Below are 19127 nucleotides of genomic sequence, written 5' to 3'. Positions count from 1 at the left end.
ACTTTTCCTTTAAGGTCAGAGTACGTCTGCTGCATCAGTGGCCTCCTTGGGCCAAATATTAGGTACGATGTATTCGCTAAGCCAGTTAATTCTTACTAAAAGTAGATCTTTGCTTACATCTGTACCTTCTTCCCTAGGAGACAAACTAATAGGTAAAAATGCACTCACTTTAAAAGTTGGGGCTCTCAGCAGATGACTGAGTGCTGTGCTAGGGGTAGTCTCACGAGCTACCTAACCCAGGCTGCTTATAAAGGTCATAGAAAGTTCTTCAAGGAAAGTATCAATCTGGCCAACCCCCTAACTTTACCTGCTCCCAGGATTGCTAACTTCAACACAAGCTATAATTCTTCGACTACTGTAACTATAAATAGTAAGCTACTAACAATGGAGAAAAAGAAAACAATAATAAAAATAGAAAAACCCTTTATGATTCTTTTCCACAAGTTGGTTCCCAAAAGTTCCTTCTTTTTTGCTGAAAAATGATATTGTTAAGCTTGTCAGAAGAATGCAAAACACAGATAGATCTCTCCCTCAAGGGCAGTGTGTAACCAGTAGCTGACAAAGATTTCTGAATATAAGAAATAATCATATGGCAGATTAACTTTTGGCTCAATTTCTCTACTTCAATGTGTCTTTGCCTCAAAGTGGGATAACAAAGACCACCCACTTAAGCACAGAAAGACAAATCTTATAAAACGTGTATAAACGACTATTCTCATGCTTTTCCATTCTTGTTTTTGTGATTCAAAATGTAATACATTTGTGTGGTAATAAATGTTTCTCTTTGATCACATTTAACCCGGACATTGTTAATTCATGGCAAAGAGTCAAAGAAATGAGAATGGATCAAAAAGCCTCTAGGTAATAGTTTCTAAGATTCAGGAGAGGAGCACCTACGCAGTAGTTTCAGACCTGTATAGCCAACGGCCTGTTACATTAGGTTATCTCAAAAGCACATCAGATGCAAGGTGTTATAACCAAGCTCATTATGTTCCTCTTCCATCCTCTTCGTCTTCCAAAGTTCTCCTCACTGAATCAATAGGCCATCTTTGACTCACCCCTTTCCTCCCTCATTCACCCTATCCCAACCCATTAAGATGTGTTATCAAATTAACCCATTAGTAAGATGTGTTAATTTTATCTACTTTATCACTCTGGAGATGGCCGCTGTCACCACCCTAACTGCTCACCTCACCAGTCTCCTAAGTATCCACACTATTTGCCATCAGCCCTCTAGAGTCTATTCTTCACATTAATGCAGGTTACCCACTTTCCACTGAAATTTGCAAACAGGATTTTGAAATAGTTTGCAAATACCAAAGAAAAAATTGAAATATGTACACTATAGAGCATAATGAAATGAATATTCATACACCTACCACCCAAGGAAAAAAAATATATATATATATATGCACAAATGTAACTCCCCTGTGTAAAATCCACATCATTCATTCAGAGATGTTTTGATTCTTAGGTTATAGCTGGTGCTTCTTACTTCAGGATCTTTGCTGTTATGGTTAGAATATGCTCTCCCTGTCTCATTTCCTGCCCTTCTAACCTCTCTTATGCAACCCTTCTCAAAGTACCCAAGGCTTTCCTTCATAAGCGTGTACACCTGAAATGGTGTATTTATGACTGTTACAAGTCTAAAAGTTCCATGTTGGCACAGACTATATCTTTTTTGCTTATCACTTCAGCAATTGTACTCACATAATACCCTGGCACCAGTAAATGTTTGTTAGATAATAAAAGGTGAATTGGCTGAACTATGGATGGAGAGCAGGGGAAGGAAAAATCCTTTGAATTTCCTGTGTCATATAGTCACTACATATAAAAATGACTTCTCCTCATCAGTGAATCCTACCTTTAATGAAGTCTAGCCCTTGAGGTTGTATGTCTCACATAAGGATTGCCTTATTTAATTGCTTCAGCTTTAGATATGCTTCATGAACTTCAACCAGTGGACCTCTCCATATTTTTCTACTCATTTAGCTACAGTCTATGTACAACTGCCCTTAGGCCTAGTATTTTAAAAGTTCACATCTTTACTTTGACCTTGCTCAACTAAGAATGTGTACTAGGAACCAAAGATTAAGAGCCCAATAAATTATCCACTGCTACTATAACTCAAAAAATTTTAACTGAACACAGGTTTGCATTAAGTATATGTATATTAAGGGTATATATATATATATATATATATATATATATATATACACACACTTGAAATAGATATTCTATAGCTGTACATGTGAAGGTAAAATATTAAATTCACAAGTACCTTCCGCCATGAATCAGCTATGAGCAAAGTTGCTTAACATGTATATTTATATCTTAAATATCTTAAGAAACTGAAATATGAAGTGTTTAAAAAAAGTTTTTTTAATGTTTATTTATTTTTGATTGGGGGAGGGCAGAGAAAGAGAGAGAGACACAGAATCCAAAGCAGGCTCCAGGCTCTGAGCTGTCAGCACAGAGCCTGACGCGGGGCTCAAACTTGTGAGATCATGCCCTGAGCTGAAGTCAGACACTCAACTGACTGAGCCACCCAGGCATCCCAAATATGAAGTGTTTATTCTCACAAATCACCTAGAAACAAATTTTTCCTCTGAAAAGTCAGGAAAAACTATTCTTTATGTATAAAATGAAGTTACTTCTATCTTACAGGCTATTTTATATATGTAGAGAGAGAGAGAGAGAGAGAGAGAGAGAGAGAGAGAGAGAAAGAGAGAGACTGTATTTATTAGGTCCACAATTTTGACTAGGATTTAAATTCAGGTTCTGCGGTCCCTGACAATGACTCCTGGAAAACTCTTCATTTGGTTTCCTCTTCTATGAGAGAGGAGCATTGCCTGGTTAACAGGATTATCGGAAGGTCAAACAAAATAACATATGAGGAAGCACCAGTCACAGTCTGTACTCAATAAAAGTTAAAAAAATTAACAGAACTTTATAGCATTGTAGCATATACAGGTTATAAAATCCTATAAAGATAGTACGTTATAAATAAAGCAAAGCACAAACCCCAGAGTATATCTTTGTTTATATTAAAGCAAACGGTCATAAAATCTTAGACTAAACCCCTAGAATAAAACTACAGCAGCAATTAAAATAATCTGGTTTCAAGGAGAAGGACAGAACGTGAACAAAAGCAGCATGCTGTCTGGCTGGAAAATGTACCACTGACTCACACATTAACTACCTCAGTATTAATAATAATTTAAGAACTTCTGAAAGTTTTGCTCACATTATTTTTGTTTTCCAAGATAAAGCACAGAGAACCCTTTCCTCTCCTTCTGCTTCTTCCCCTTTTGTAGCTTTGACCTCCTCTGCCCACAAGCACTAGGTACCGTACACAGGGCCTGTCAGGTTAGTGCTCTGGGCTATGTGCTAGGCTCGTAATGATTTCAAGTGCCTGACCTAACTTGACAAGACTGCAGCCTTCCCTTCATTCTCCTCAGCAGAAGGTCTGTGCTAGAATTCATTCTAAACGCTGCTCCCTCTTGGTTGGTGACTTGGTTAAGTGTATCTGGCCTCTTCCTCCTCGTGCGTGAGTATATCTTTAATGTTTCCTTTCTGGTAAAATGAGAAAAAGATGTGAAGAAAACTTGGCAGTCACTTCTGTAGACCTCAGCACAAGTATTTTGCCCATTTTTCAATATAATATATTTTCTTGACAATTTAGATACCAAGACTTAATTTAACATTTATAAATATTTAAGAAAAAAGGAGTCAATTTGGAAACTTTATCAACAAGTTATCAAAACAAGGTTTGTTTTTTGACAGTGAATGTACAATATTGTATGGTTCGCCATTACTTCCTCTCTAGAAAGAAAGGTAAAATGAGAGATACAGTTTATAAGTAAGTTGTTATAAGCTTAGATTTTTCCAACACTTAAAGAGACATGAGTCAGAAAAAGTGCAATCGAACAAACCAACTGCAGAAGCCATTTTTGCAACAAAACCACATATTAGATGATATTAAGTAATTATTTTTTGTTAGGTGTAATAATGTCATTAAAGTTGTGTTTTTGTTGTTTTTAAAAAAGATCTTATCTGTCAGAGATACAAACTAAAGTAATGTAAGTAAAATGATTCACATGGGATACCCTTTAAAATATTCCAGCTTATAGATGGGTAATAAATATAATAGACTGGAGTAGTCTAATACTGTTGTTAACATATATAATAAACAAAATAGTGGAATTTCATGTCTGTAATAAGTGGCATCCTGTGTAATGCACCATACAGACAAAAACAAAGGTATTTAGGTTACGCATTGCTAAGCACACCTGTGACTTATGAGAGTGAATTTAGTATCAAAATGTATAGGGGTGTAAGGGTAATACACAGGTAAGAGAATGGAAGGAATACACTGGTATCACAGGATCTCCTATAACTCAGAGAAAGGTAGAAGGAGAGGTACCCAGACAGCTGGGTATCTGTCTACATTAGAATTAATGTATTATGAAAATAAAAGACAACTTCTGGATGAGAAACGCTTTCTATCCAGACTTGAGGCCACCACATATTCTCCTCATCCTTTATTTCTGCAGTGTAAGCATATCACCAGAAACTCCTGATAGAATTAAATCCTCAACATTCAAAATGCTCACATCCAATGTAGTTCCAGTCCATAAAAATAAAACATTCTTTATGTTGAATGCATTTTTATGCATTCAAGAACAATAATCTAGACATTTTTCATGTAGGACTTAAGTAGGAGTAAAAGCGAATTAAACCATTCAGATAAAAATGCAACTAAAGTTTCATTAGCTGCTTTGATGACTCATGAACATTTATATTTATACTATTATGTGTGATGCTCCATCCACATAAAAAAGGCATTCTATTTCTTTATTTTTTTTATTTGACAAGCAGCAATATCATGTTTGTCATTTTAATGTAGATACAATTATTAGGTTATCTGTCATATTACAATATTTAAGTTTTTTATTTTATGTCCTTTAAGATACATTAAAAAAAAAAAACACATCAACTGCAAACGTGAAGGGGAGAAAAAGCATGGTAGCCAACCAAATTTCCACATTTCAGCAATACTTCACTCATTCTTTTAATAAAGTTTTAAGAAATGTCATAATGACATGAGCTTGAAATATCTCTAGGCATTTTCTCTGACGCTCATGACGTGGCACTGGTGATGTTGTAAACAGCAGAAAAACAGGGGCTGCCAAATGACCAAATTATGGAGGCACAGGCCTGCTTTTTCCCACAGGAACACACCAAATGGTGATGGCAATGATCTTCTCACACCCACACTAGAGGAGAGCGACATCACGCTACGTAACTGTATTCATCTGCTGACGCTTGGCTGCGTTCGATGTACTGTTTGTCTATCAGAACTTCAATACACTTCTTAATCATGCTGATACTAGGATTAAACCTAGCTCTTGACTGGCTAATCACCTGTTGGAGAGAGACATTGATGTGTCAAACTACTGCTAATCAGTCAGTTATAAATCATTACTAACTAATCGGCTATGACGTGCTTCCAATGCATTGAGTGAGGTTCCATCAAACAGACCTAATCCATACGGGAAAAGTATGCTTAAAGTAATTATGAAATTATATTAATTAAACTGAATAAAATCATCCTAAATGCATGGGTATGATACATCAAACAAGTGAATGCCATGAACAGTATTAAACTGTTTTAGCTCAGAGGGCATTACACAAGGAGAGGGAACAATTTAAATCAATTTTGATGACAAAAAATTTTTATGTAAAATAGAGGAAAAGCCTAATGTTTATGTTGTGAAGGAATTAAAATGCAAAACACAGATATAGCAAAATCTAATAATTTTCACACATAACAAAATTAAACTATTCACTAATCTATCTAAATACATGTACACATGCTCCAACTTCCATTTCACCCTTGCCAAACTTTCAAGTCCTTGCTGAACTAACACTTTCTCCAGAAACCTTCCCCCCAAATCCCCTAAGTCAATGCTTCCGTGTACATTCTCACAGTACTGTATCTCTTTCTCAGTGCATGTTAATGGAATTTTACATTTTTTGCTTGCATACTACTTCAGTCATGTATTTCTTCCCTATTAGACGGTCAGGAACCATATCTTGTGTTGCTCTGCACCACATCCCTAATGACGTGCATAACACTCTATCACATGGTAGACACTCCTATATTTATGGAATGAATGAATACTTGATACAGTCAATTTCCTTCAATAACTGGACAGGAGGCTCAATATACTGGTGAACTTAGCTCTCTAAATCTAAGCCAAGGGAAATCTGAACTTAATACTGAAATTGTAAGTGAGTACTGTTCTCATTAAGTAATGAGACATTTCTTTATGCTATTTGGGAATCATATTATTTCTGTATCATGTTTACAAAGAAACATTCCTAATCCATACATTGATAATACCCTTTGCCCCAAAAAGCCTTGAGGACTTCCCCGCCTTTTACCTCTTGAATAAGGGCATTATGCCGAAGTACTTTTCGTGCTTTCATGATACGAACTATAGCAGCTTGGAGATACATTTTCCGGTCCTCATCTACAGCACTTCTAGTCTGCTCCATTTCCTGTTTCACAGGGGGGAAAAAAGAGCAAATGAGACACTAGTCACTGAACCTTTCATAATTCATTCTATCAATGAGTTTAAATAAATTTCCAATCAATACTGAGCATCAAATTATGTTGTTAACATGTGCCCATTACCACATAACCATTACCAAAGGAATATCTACAGTGAGTTATTTATAATTTCTTGGGTTAAAGTTGGAAGGTTATTAAAAAAATTAACACTACTGTAAAATGTATTTAATGTAAATAAGCAATAAAGGAGAATTTAAATGATTTTCAGATTTTCAATAATTTTCAAATTTCTGTTCTGTCGGGGAGTACAGACTATATACCACATATATGCTTTTAGATGCTTTAGTAACTGTGCATACTGGATCAGGCCTCAAGGAGAAGAGCTGTGAAAGATTCTATCTGGCTCAAGCAGAGAAGCAGGGAAGGATGGGCCACAAAGGGCCTATCTCCACACAGCTCAAGGAAACACAGTAGAGTGAGGCATAGAAGCAGGCAATGCCACATTAATAGGGCTCTCATAACAGCTTTTAAAAGACAAAATACAACCCACATATTATAAATTATTATTCAATAGCCTAGAGAAAAATGAGATCTCAAACATTTTTGTGTTGAAATTTAGTCATAATTAACTAACATCTGTCTCCCATGGGGGAATAAGTTCTTGGAGAGGGCCCGACATCCTATCTTTTAACTGGACATGGGGCAGGATGTAAAGTTAGAAACATTTTCAACTTCTCTTTGAAAGAAACGCGTTATAAAGCTTTTCTTTATTTTACAAATGAAAAATGTGAGAGATTATATCACTAGTCAAGGTAGGAATTTTTGTGAAGAATGCAAAGCAATGCTCCACATTTTGTCTAAAAGCAAATGTGACAATACTACAATACCCTTTTCCTTAAATACCCATTATATTACTATTTTTATAATCTAAGATACTGGCAGCGGGTTTGTTTGCTTGTAAGGTTAGTAAATGCAGAGAATAAACCAGAAAAAAAATGCATCATATTATTACTTTTGATGTGCAAAGTTCTGCATTCTCTCAGTTACACTTGTGAAGTCCAATGCTTAAATATATCCAAGAGAAACAACATTAAAAAGCACTTACCTGTGGGGTGTCTTTCTGCATCGATGTAGTAATTTTAAATTTTGTTCTTTTACTGCTAAAGTTCATATTTAATGAAAATGAAGATTCTGCATCAATGTCTTCCTATAATTAAAAATAATTCATTCATATTTATCAAAATTAAAATCATTAAATAGAAGTTGCTGCAAATAATATGCCTTAAAATGAAATGGCCAAGCAAAGACTCAACTCTCATCATTTTACATTACAAAGATTATTTAAGAGAAAAGTAACTGTCTTCTGTCAAAGAAAGCAAAAAACAATTCTTTTCTAGTTTTACACTTGAATTTTAATCTGTTTAACATTTAGAAATAAGCTATTTTATGGCCCAACTATTATGTATATTGCCACTAGATAAAGGGTCAAAGCTCATTGGCTTAAACAGAATTTAACATTTTAATTTTTATGACCTACTGTCACCCCATTTTGAAAAAGTGAGCAACCAATGGTCTTGTGCTGCAGTAACAAAATATCGATGATAAATAACTGGACTACAGAAGCAACTGGTTTCCTGTGGCACACGTGACTCTGGCATGGTTCTGATGAAGTTTACCCTCCAATTCATGTTTTATTCACTCTGCCAGAAGCAAGTGGCCTTTTCTCAAGTGAAAGTTGTCAAACCAATTTTTATAATCACAACTTCTCTATCAGGCTTAAGAAAGCCACTCATGTCCTATAGTGAGTTTTCTCCATCAGCGGGATCAAAAAGCACTTGGCAAATGAACCATCTTCAATAATAACCTAAGAAGTTCTGCTAAGGAATGGCATTCATAATTAAAATTTAATGTGCGAATAAGCAATCTGTATTTATTTTGAACACTCCTGGGCAGCAAAAATAATACATTTTAGAAAACTATACAACTTCTTAAGCACTTAATTTAGCTAAAAATTTATACTTAAAATTTTAAGTTTTAAGTTTAAAAATTCATGCTTAAATTATAACTAATTGCATTAATTAAAATCTTAATATTAAGAATTTAATATTTTGTTAAGATTCTGAAGTCAGAAAAATTAATCATTTCTCAGTATTAAGAAAAGCTTTATTTGACTTTCAGAATACATGCTATTTAAAGCTGCTCAATCACAGGCTACAAAATATCATCGGATTAAATGAACTGATGAGAGAAACTGTAGGCTATTAACTTCACCAAAACAAAAATGAAACACAATTTATGAGAATTTTTTCTTATAGGCACAATTTGAAATAGGACACTTAACTCATATCTGCTTTTTAAACAACGATTTAAGTGTCTAAAATATACTGTAACAACAACAAAAACTTGTTATTAGGAAAAAAAGCTATAAAGAAAAGAAGTAGATTACTGGCTTGCTCTTCTTGTGACAGATATTACAAATATATGGTGGTTATTAGTTGAGTCCTGGAATGAGGGAACAGGAGATTGAGAGCATTTGGGATGGTTACACAAACTAAATATGCACACAAATAAACATCAATAGATGGTCATTTCCTATTACAGAATCATGTAATTAAATATCAACTAAACACATGGAACAAAAAACAAACAGAAAGATTTACAATATGCTACTGTTTTTAACCTCAATTAACCAGAATCTACTCAGTGGCAATTCTTACACAATTTTCAGGAAACTGTCACAGTATAGGACAAATAAAATCAAACTGTAAAGGGCACACAGTCACCAACTTCTCTGTGACTGCACAAGCTCACAGCTGTAAGGAGCCTACAGTAATGCAGCTGGCTCCGCACTCAAGTGTGTTCCAAAGTACAAAGGACATTGCCAATTATAACCTTACTTGAAAAACTGCAAACATCTCATGAAAAAGCTGTAATGTTTATAATGCTTAAATTCCCCATACCTTTTCTGAATCATGGTTAATCATTTTCACATCAAGTAATGATTTGATTGTTTTTGTCAGTTCCTTTTCATTCATTTGAGTGCTGTCTTGAAGCTCTTTATAGCTGACAGTTTCACTGTTGTTAAAGGCAAGAAGAACTGCCATTTGGTATGTTGTAACCATGGCTACATATGGTTTGCCCAAATAGTTCATTTTAACTTCACCTACAATTAAAACAAAATTGTGACAATAAACTGATCATCAAAGAAACATTTCAAAATTACTTGAGTAATTGTTTATTTCAGCTACTTTCTCCTGAAAGAATGAGCCAAGGACTTATTAAATTGTTATAAAGCCATTCTTGCCAGCAATGTAATCATTTTGTTTGTTTGGGGGTGGAGGGAGGACTGTTAGTTTTGAGTAGGCAGTATAAATCACAATTAAACTAAAATACCTCTACCAGTAGGTAACAATGTCTCTAAAAGTTAATAGGAAAGCTAAGACTTAGGCATGAAAAAAGGCAGTAAGAGAAGGTGAGGGTAGGAGGAGAAATGGACAAAAGGAGAGAATGACAGCCTGCTACCAGTAACTGCCTCAGGGGTGTCTATCTGGCAAGGTTCTAGCACACAGGGAGGTCTACAAGCACACGGGAGATGCTTCTCCTGTGGCTCTAACCTGCAGTTTCTGCCAAAATTTAACAATGCTATTTTGTCTCATAAACAAACATTTTTCTTCTCAGTAACTTTCTAGGGGCAAACAAATGGGAGAAGAGACAAAAAGATACATTATTTTGATGAAATAGTTGATAGAATAAACAAGTTCTAGATACTACACTACTCTGGAAAGCTATAAAGGATACAGCGGGTTTAGGCTCACTGAAGTTCTGCAACACCCCAGGGAGGCAGTGCACTGAAAAGTTTATAATAAACTGTATGACAAACATGTATGCACTCTATAACATGTAAAGTTAACGAAGGTCAACCAACAATTTCCTTTAGGACATAAAGTATAAAGCTGTGGTTTAGTGGCTGTATTTCTCTCTGCCTCTTACACACCCTGAATTATTCGACTATTAATGGATTATAAACTAAACCATTACAAGATCTGGTTTTAAAGCTCTACATTATACTCAAGGAGGCTATATTTCACATGAACTTACCCCAGAGGCTACATTCTCCCTGTGAGTGGTAATTAGGATCTCTGATCAAGATGTTGTGCTTATTTATTCATTATGTAATTAAAAAATTTAAAGGATATCAAGTCAATTTGCCACTGATTATCATGCAGATGCCTATTCCAATTTTTATTGTGCTTCAACCTATTTCAAAAATAACTGTTATTCAGATAATTATTTAGAAACACCTAAAGAAAAATATGCCTTATCTCTGAATTTTCATGAAAGGAGGGCTTAACAGAGTTTAAGTAAAAAGTTAACATTAGGAGTGTCCTGCCAACAATCAGTACCAAAAATACTTTAAGGACTCTCACCTCAACATTTAAGTTTGGGAAATATGGTGAGAAGCAAGATATCACATAAACTGTACATAATTTGTGTAATGACTGTTTCAATCATATGTCAGAAACAAGTACGAAGTAATGCATCAAACATGCAGATGATGAAGTGGGACCTCAGGCGACACTTTATGGATGCTATAACACGCTGCCATGGGTTTGGACACAGAATGCATCTCCTGCCACACCAAGCAGTCTTTCATCACCACCAGAACCCAAGGAACATTAAGAGACAATGCAAGGAAAGGGTCAATGTAAATAAAGGGTCAATGTAGCATTTATTATTAAGTTCATTCTGCAACATTTAACAAGAGGAAAACTAGTTTTGTAATACTTTTTTTTTCCCCTGCTATTTTTTAGTTGTCAGCATTAGGAGCACATGGGCCTCTTGCCACCTTTTCAGTACCACTTAAAAGTACCACAGTACTCATTAGCTCACAGAAGAAAAAAAAATGGGAAAAGCATAGAGGGAATATGTGGGGCAGGGTAGGAAATCCCAAATTTGGACGATTCATTTAATTACTGCCATAAACAGAAACAGAAGATACAAACGAGGTCATTTTACCTACAGAACAGGCTGGCAAACTTGATGAAACTTCAAACTAGAACAAAACATTCTGATACACACAAACTTTGAAAAAATAAGCCAACCATAACTCAAGAGGTATTTACAACTACAGGAAGTTAACAAGTGGGCAGAACTCTCTTAATAGTTTCATCCAAGTTACTTTCCCATTACCTGTCAGCTCCTTAGTCTCTAAGGGAAAGCTTTTCTTTACAGAAGAATGTCAGCTACTAAATGCTGAATGAGTGATAGAGTATTGCCAATTTGCAATCAGTCATGAAATAACTGATTCAAGCCATGATCATCCATGGGTGCCAAAACCATTAGATAGAGCTGTTCCTGAAAAAGGGTATTCATATGGGACCTAGGTATCTCCCCTCAGATCACCTGTTAATTGAAAAGGGAAAAGAGTACCTTTACAATGAAGCTATCTGGTGGTCACCACCTTAACCAGGTGTCCAACATTAGAGTCTCTAATAGTGGGATAACCTGATATTATATGCCTTCTGGTGCATTATGAAGTATATAGAGCTGCCTAAGAAGTATTCTTGCCGACAGTATAATTTGAATAGAATCAAACTTTTGAACCTAATTTCAGAAATACTAATTTACAGAAAGTATAGGGAATAGAAAACAAATCAAATATATCTACAATAATGTGACAAATCCAAAACACTGTCTGGTCTTTTGAAAAAAGTGTGTCAAGAGGGCTAAAGGGTAACGGTTAAGGAAGAGGTGGTAGGGAAAGGAAGTAGGAAGACACAATAACCAAATGCAATCAGTGACCTCTGATTACATTAAAACAGGCATTAAGGTCTCTTTGGGGACAACCAAGGAAATCTAAATATGGACTGGACATTAGGTAATATTAAAATCCCTCACAATTTTAACTATCAAAGTATTTGAAATCAATAATGAAAGAGAATTCAGTCAAGGATAGGATCATTACCTTTTAAGGTATGTGCAATATGGTGGGATTTTGATTTTGGCAAATTTGCCAGATTAGATTTTGGCAAATAATCAATACTTATATGACTAATAGTTCATTAATTGCTTATATAATCTAATTATATGTATTATTTATGTATTATCTACATAGCTATGTATTAACCAATGAAGTGTTACTTCCCTTGAATTTATTTCTCAACTTATCTCTCAGCAGCTGACTTGGGATTCTTATAAAATCTTGATGTGCCATAAATAAAATTTATTTATATACAGTGTAAGTTTCCACGTTCTGTATTTGTCATTTCTTCATCCAGTTGTTCTCTCAGAATAATTCTACCCAATGTCCTAGTCATAAATCCAATGGAATTTTTATCTTTCTCTCATTCAGTATCTCTGTCACATCTGATAGCATAGATTGCTTACTTCTTAAAATTCTTACCTCTGTTGGTAATATGCTCTCAACATTCTTCTTTGCCTATCTTGGCTAAGTCCTATTCATCCTTGAAAACCAAGTTTAGATGTTATTTACTCAGAAGGTTTCCTTCACCAGGAGCTATTTGCTACCACCAATCTATGGGAAACTAAAACTCTGGGCTCACCTATTACAACATTCAAAACATTTACCATAATTATTTACTTGTCTATCCTCCCATTAGATGTGGGCTTTTTGAGGACTGAGGCTCTGTATTTTATCTGTACTTGGCATACAGAAGTACTTGGGACAAAGATGTTCTCTGGGTTATAAATGAATTTTTCAAAGTGAAAGATGAGGGAATAGGCTTAGAGAAGTTAAGTAATTTGCTCAAGGTTATAGACTTAATAGGCTAATAACCTGACATCTCCTGATTCTAAGTTTCTCCAAATATCACTTTATACCCCATCTCCAACCATTTGTAAAGACTCTTGGATTACAATACAAATAATACCTGGAATAATGTACAAATGGATTAGGAAAGAATAATTTTGATTATATGTAAAGGTATGAGTAATAGGGGTTCTCAAGAAACAAAACTCTTAGTCTAGAATGAGAGCCAATGTTTTAATGGAGCCCTGGAACCTTATGACAAATGTGGGAACCACAGAACAAGCATCTTAAAGACAGATGGTGTTTGACAACTTTTGCTAATGAGTAAATGAATAAATGAGAAGCAAAACCAAAATAAAATTTTACCCAATGGTTTCACTGATAGATCACAGGTATTTTCAGTGCTTTCAGTGATTCAAAACAAAAACGAATTTACAAGGTTAACAATATCTTTTCCAAGGAATAAACTATTTGACTCTAATGAAGACACATATACACAACATTGAAACAAGACAAAAACAAACAAATGAGCTCCAAAAATCTGGTTATCATGGACCAGCTTTGGAATTCTGTATGTTCAAAAACAGAAAAGGAATGTTGTTCTCTTTCCTACCTAGGTGTCATCAGTAACAGTTTTCAGGTCAAATTCCAAGAGCAAAAACTATGTCGTTTTTTTTCTTTATTTCTATTACAATTAAGTTGCTGAACACCAAAAAAGTGAGCCCCTCATTAAAATACTTTAGGAGGTTGATTACTGCTGAGGTAATGAGAAAAACAAAGAGAGTTTAAACTCCCCAAGACAGATATTCATGGATATCAAAAATAAATTAAATTCAAGTACATTAAGATATATTAGTTCTTTTAGTTATCTAAAACACTGGTTGAGCATGTTTTTTCTTAAAACCCATTATATTTACTAAATGAGAATAGAAAAAATTCATAACAGATGTAAAATTAAAGGTCAAGTACAAATTGGCCACTTATTAAATATCATTTCTGGGGCACCTGGGTGGCTCAGTCAGTTAAGCATCTGACTTCGGCTCAGGTCATGATCTCGTGGTTTGTGAATTTTGAGTCCTGCTTAGGGCTCTGTGCTGACAGCTTGGAGCCTGGAGTCTGCTTCGGATTCTGTGTCTCCCTCTCTCTCTGCCCCTCCCCCACTCACGCTCAGCCTCTCTCAAAAATAACTAACGTTAAAAAAAATTTTTTTTAATCATTTATTTCACAAACTGTTGAAAAAATGTAAATGTCCAACTTGTTCAATAAAGTTAAACCTGTGTAAGTATGTTTTATCGTGTACTGATTATGTACTAATATGTATTACTAACAATGAGACATCATATTCCAAATATAAATTAGTCAAATAAATGGTAAGAGAAATTTTTCTTAAGTGAGTGAATAGAATTTCCTAATAAAGGTTATGGCACCTGATTGATCAAATTTTCTTACACCATTTCTAAGAGGTACACCTTAACAGAGATACTTTTTCCTTCTTATAGAAAGAGAAAGTTGACTCAATGAACTTTTCAAAGCAGAGCTTTAGCAAAAGTAGAGAAATTTTTGAGTGTTTGCTTTGGCTAACATCTTCAGGCAACTCAGAGCAACTGCACACAGTCTACAGTCATTCAGTTATGAATCCTACTGTCAAATAAGTGGACCCCACCGTTCCAGAAAGAAGCAAAGGACCAGATTCTGACTTTTCTAAAATTAAAAACTACTGGAAATTAATTGGGACACTCTGGAAAAAGTAGTTACTATTGCAGTTCACTATAGCACCAAAAAGAAAAATCAAATGCTTGGGTCTCCTTATGATCTTATAGTGTTTAATGAAATTTCTGAGGACATTTGACATATTTAGAGAAAATAGGTTTTATTTAAGAGTATCTGACCTGTCAAGTCTTGGTTTCTAAATAAAATTTCTACTGTCTATATAAAGTGGTTTGTTACAGAAATGTAAGAAACCATTACAAAATTCAGACATTTTCTTACCAAGCAGTAATAAAAACAGCATAATTTTATACTTATACTATTAAAAAGTGCTGCACTTGAACTTCATTATTAGTTGCTTTAATGATAACCAGCAAGGCAAATAGAGGAAAAGAGGTTAAAAACTATCGCTAGAAAAAAATAAAACAAAAAAACCCAAAACTATCATTAAGCTGTAAGAAATCTCTTCCATTAAATTATTAACATAATTATATCAGGTAAATTTCACTACACTAGATATAATTAAATGCATTTTACCTGTACAGAGATAATGTAACCATGTAAGTTTCCTTCCACTAAAATGCTGGCTGTAAAATAATTCAAACTGTAGAAAAAGAAAAAAATCAAGTTAATTTCAGCTACTATAACATAACTACCTAGCTATTACTACATTGAAAAAGTAAAAAAAATGTTCATGTTAGAAAAGACATTATAACCCATCTGGTATACTTACTCATTGTATAGATGAGAAAACATATCCATGGCAAGTCCCTGACCAAGATCTTACAATTATTAGTCTAGCTCTTTTCACTTACAACTTTGTCCAGGATTCTCTCCACTAAACCACAGCCCTGTACAGTTGACTATTTGTATAAATTCAGAAACGACATAGTCAGTGATTCATTTTGAGTTTGGAATGATAGCCATTTGGACTTTACAAATACAAACTACAGACCAAAAACATCATCATATATTTCCAATATGAAAATGGAAATCATACCTTCATTTCTAATCTCCTATTTGCCAACATATATACCCTTGCTAAAATGACAGGTTGATTAATATTTCTGTGGTTACCTATAAGGTGACATCTACAATTTAACTTTACATCCAGTCAAACACAAATACAAAGTTTCAATGTACTCATCTTTGTATCTTCTTTTGTTGATACTATTATAAAAAAATTAACATTCTATTATTGTAACTTTGAAAATTAAAAAACATCTTCCTTGAACTGAATGTATAATTGTAGGACATCAATCCAAAAAGTACCTTTTAAAGAGCCAGTACATAATTTATAGTGAGAAAACAATGCTGAAATGTAAAAAAAAACAAACCTCAATTTCATTAGAACACTAAAAAATAAACGCATCATGTCACAATTCAGAATTATGGACATACTTTCAGCCATGATGTGCCACATGTAATAGTTACACCTAAAGCTTTTATCTGTATATCAAACTTAACCTTTTTTATTCCCAAAACAAAGTTTCAATAAAGCAATCACCAATGTTTGACCTGCCAGCTGCATACTTTCACTCTTTACAGCAGAAGTTTATAGCTGTCAGCCAAGAGAATTAGTGAATTCTTTTCAGCAGTTTATTCCAAGTTTGCCTGGTCCTGGGAAGCTAAAACTTGTTGAGCATACTTTCCCTCCAATAGCATGATAAATAGGAAATGCCTGGCACCTAAAATACTTAAGATTTTCTGCTTGGTTCTAATCTAGACAAAGAGAAAAGTCAAAATAATGTCATCAAAGAATCCTAGAAGCGGGCTTTGACTAATCATCTCCAGGGGTGTCAATAAATTCAATTACTACTACATAACTCATAATTTTATGATGAATAATTTACAATGAATTTGTGGACAAAAGCAAAATAAAACATTTTGAAATCAAGAAAATCAAACTTTAAAATGCTCTTTATAAATTATTTAAGTGCAAAACTAGCTCCAGGATGTATATTCCAAGCTCTGAAGGCACATGCTTTGCCTCTTTATACTCCTAGATCTATCAGTCAAGTTTTATTGATAATGATATAGATACATCAACAGAAAACATTCTTTTACCTTAAATTTAAAATCTGATTATAAAGATTTTCATTTCTGTAAATCATCAAGAACAAAAAGTCTCAGTTCCAAATGGAAATATTATAATATTCATCTGGTATTCAAAGATAAAAGCTATAAAACTTTGCTTCATTATTATCATTAAACAATTATGTTACCAAAGTTTAGTAGTAAAAAATATGTCTTGCCTCAACTTCTAATTTTAAAATAAGTAACAGGCTAGGACAGCATCTTTTAAATGCCGTTTGAGGGTATTAATTAGAACTCAAGAGGCCTTAAAAATGAATAATTCCTATTCACTTCTAATAGCTGAATTAATACAGATTACTTTATATTTCTTCAGTATTATTCAGATTTATGGACCACGTACAAAGGAAATATAACAAGATTTAATGGTCTAATATGCAAAAATAAATTATTTTTTATTGTTTTAGTTTTTTAACGTTTATTTATTTTTGAGACAGAGAGAGACAGAGCATGAACAGGGGAGGGTCAGAGAGAGAGGGAGACACAGAATCTGAAACAGACTCCAGGCTCTGAGCTGTCAGCACAGAGCCCGACGTGGGGCTCGAACTCACGGATCGCGAGATCATGACCTGAGCCGAAGTCGGACACTTAACCGACTGAGCCACCCAGACACCCCAAAAATAAATTGTTTTTAATTAAAGTTTAATTTCCATAGTTTTAAGATTCACATGTGTAAAATGAAAGTAAATTTTTTGTGAAATAACTACATATTTTAAGATGTAAAATATAGAAAATATCACTAAGGCAAGATGAATTATTTACGTGTAAAAATGTACACTGTTAAGTACACAGATGGATTTTCATTCCTATGTAACTGAACCCTTGGATTTACTAGGAAAAAAATAGGAGGACAAACTCCCTCTACTGGTAATTAGCGAAAATCCAAATGGAGAGGACAATATTCTTGGAATCATAGTCAGAAAAAAAACCCCGCTGTTTATAAGTGAGGAAAGTGAAACCTGATTAAAAGTTATACATTAATAAAGCTGAAGGGTTTTGGGGCGCCTGGGTGGCGCAGTCGGTTAAGCGTCCGACTTCAGCCAGGTCACGATCTCGCGGTCCGTGAGTTCAAGCCCCGCGTCAGGCTCTGGGCTGATGGCTCGGAGCCTGGAGCCTGTTTCCGATTCTGTGTCTCCCTCTCTCTCTGCCCCTCCCCCGTTCATGCTCTGTCTCTCTCTGTCCCAAAAATAAAATAAAAAACGTTTAAAAAAAAAAAAAAAAAAAAAAAAGCTGAAGGGTTTAAAAACCTGATGTTGGAAAATGATTATTTCAAGAGGAGAGAAAAAAAACACATAAAGTTAAAAGGAAACTATTCGTGGCAGCACCTGTTCTCTGCCTTAATTGTGATTCAAAAACTTGGGCCCTTAAGAAGTAAGTTTTAATACTGTCAAAGATGAGAGGTTAATTTTCTTCCACTTGCCAGATCACAAATACATCAAAATGCCTTACCTGGCTACCCAACCCCTACTCCTAGCTTGCATCTATCCTTTTTGGAAAATCCGTACTAACCTGGGCTCACACTATGCCCACCCAAATGAATGCTTTTCTTCATGTAGTTTCTAAGATGGTCGTGCCATCATGCCTTTCTAAGGAAGATGCAAGAAGTCCCTAAGTTCAACTCCTATTTTGAAAGCCTACCTTATGCCTAGTATCTTGAAATCTACCTGGTTGGTTACACTACTCTAAGTCTGCTATTACCATTACTACTATAACTGTTACTTCTTCTATATTAGCTACCATTTATTGAGTACTTATTATACACCAGGCTAAGTGCTTTACATGATCTCATTTTATCTTTGTATCAGCACTCTGAGGTAGTCCTCTTATCAGTTAAAATATTAGAAAGTTATGTGCCCAAAGTCACAGAGCATACATAGTAAATAGCAGCATAGGAATATAAAATAAAAAACTATGATTCCAAAGCCTGTACTGTTATTTTATTTATAATGCTTATTTTGAAAGAAACAAAAAACATAC

At 34.5% G+C, this 19127-nt stretch overlaps 1 protein-coding gene across 6 annotated transcripts in view; it reads right to left on the bottom strand.

The window, feature by feature from the left end:
- Positions 1–4529: 4529 nt before the first annotated feature.
- The window catches only part of CUL2 (cullin 2), a 156687-nt gene continuing 142089 nt past the window's right edge, over positions 4530–19127 (bottom strand). For all 6 annotated transcript variants that reach the window (XM_058744302.1, XM_058744299.1, XM_058744300.1 and 3 more), the window contains 5 exons: positions 15594–15660; positions 9541–9743; positions 7686–7787; positions 6451–6567; positions 4530–5427 (listed from right to left, as the gene is read on the bottom strand). In XM_058744302.1, coding sequence (XP_058600285.1) covers positions 5296–5427; positions 6451–6567; positions 7686–7787; positions 9541–9743; positions 15594–15660 — 621 coding nt within the window. In that variant the 3' untranslated portion in view covers positions 4530–5295. The remainder of the gene's footprint in view (positions 5428–6450; positions 6568–7685; positions 7788–9540; positions 9744–15593; positions 15661–19127) is intronic.

Source organism: Neofelis nebulosa, chromosome 8, assembly GCF_028018385.1.
Source record: "Neofelis nebulosa isolate mNeoNeb1 chromosome 8, mNeoNeb1.pri, whole genome shotgun sequence".
Lineage (NCBI taxonomy): Eukaryota > Metazoa > Chordata > Mammalia > Carnivora > Felidae > Neofelis > Neofelis nebulosa.
This window is presented reverse-complemented; position numbering and strand designations above follow the sequence as displayed.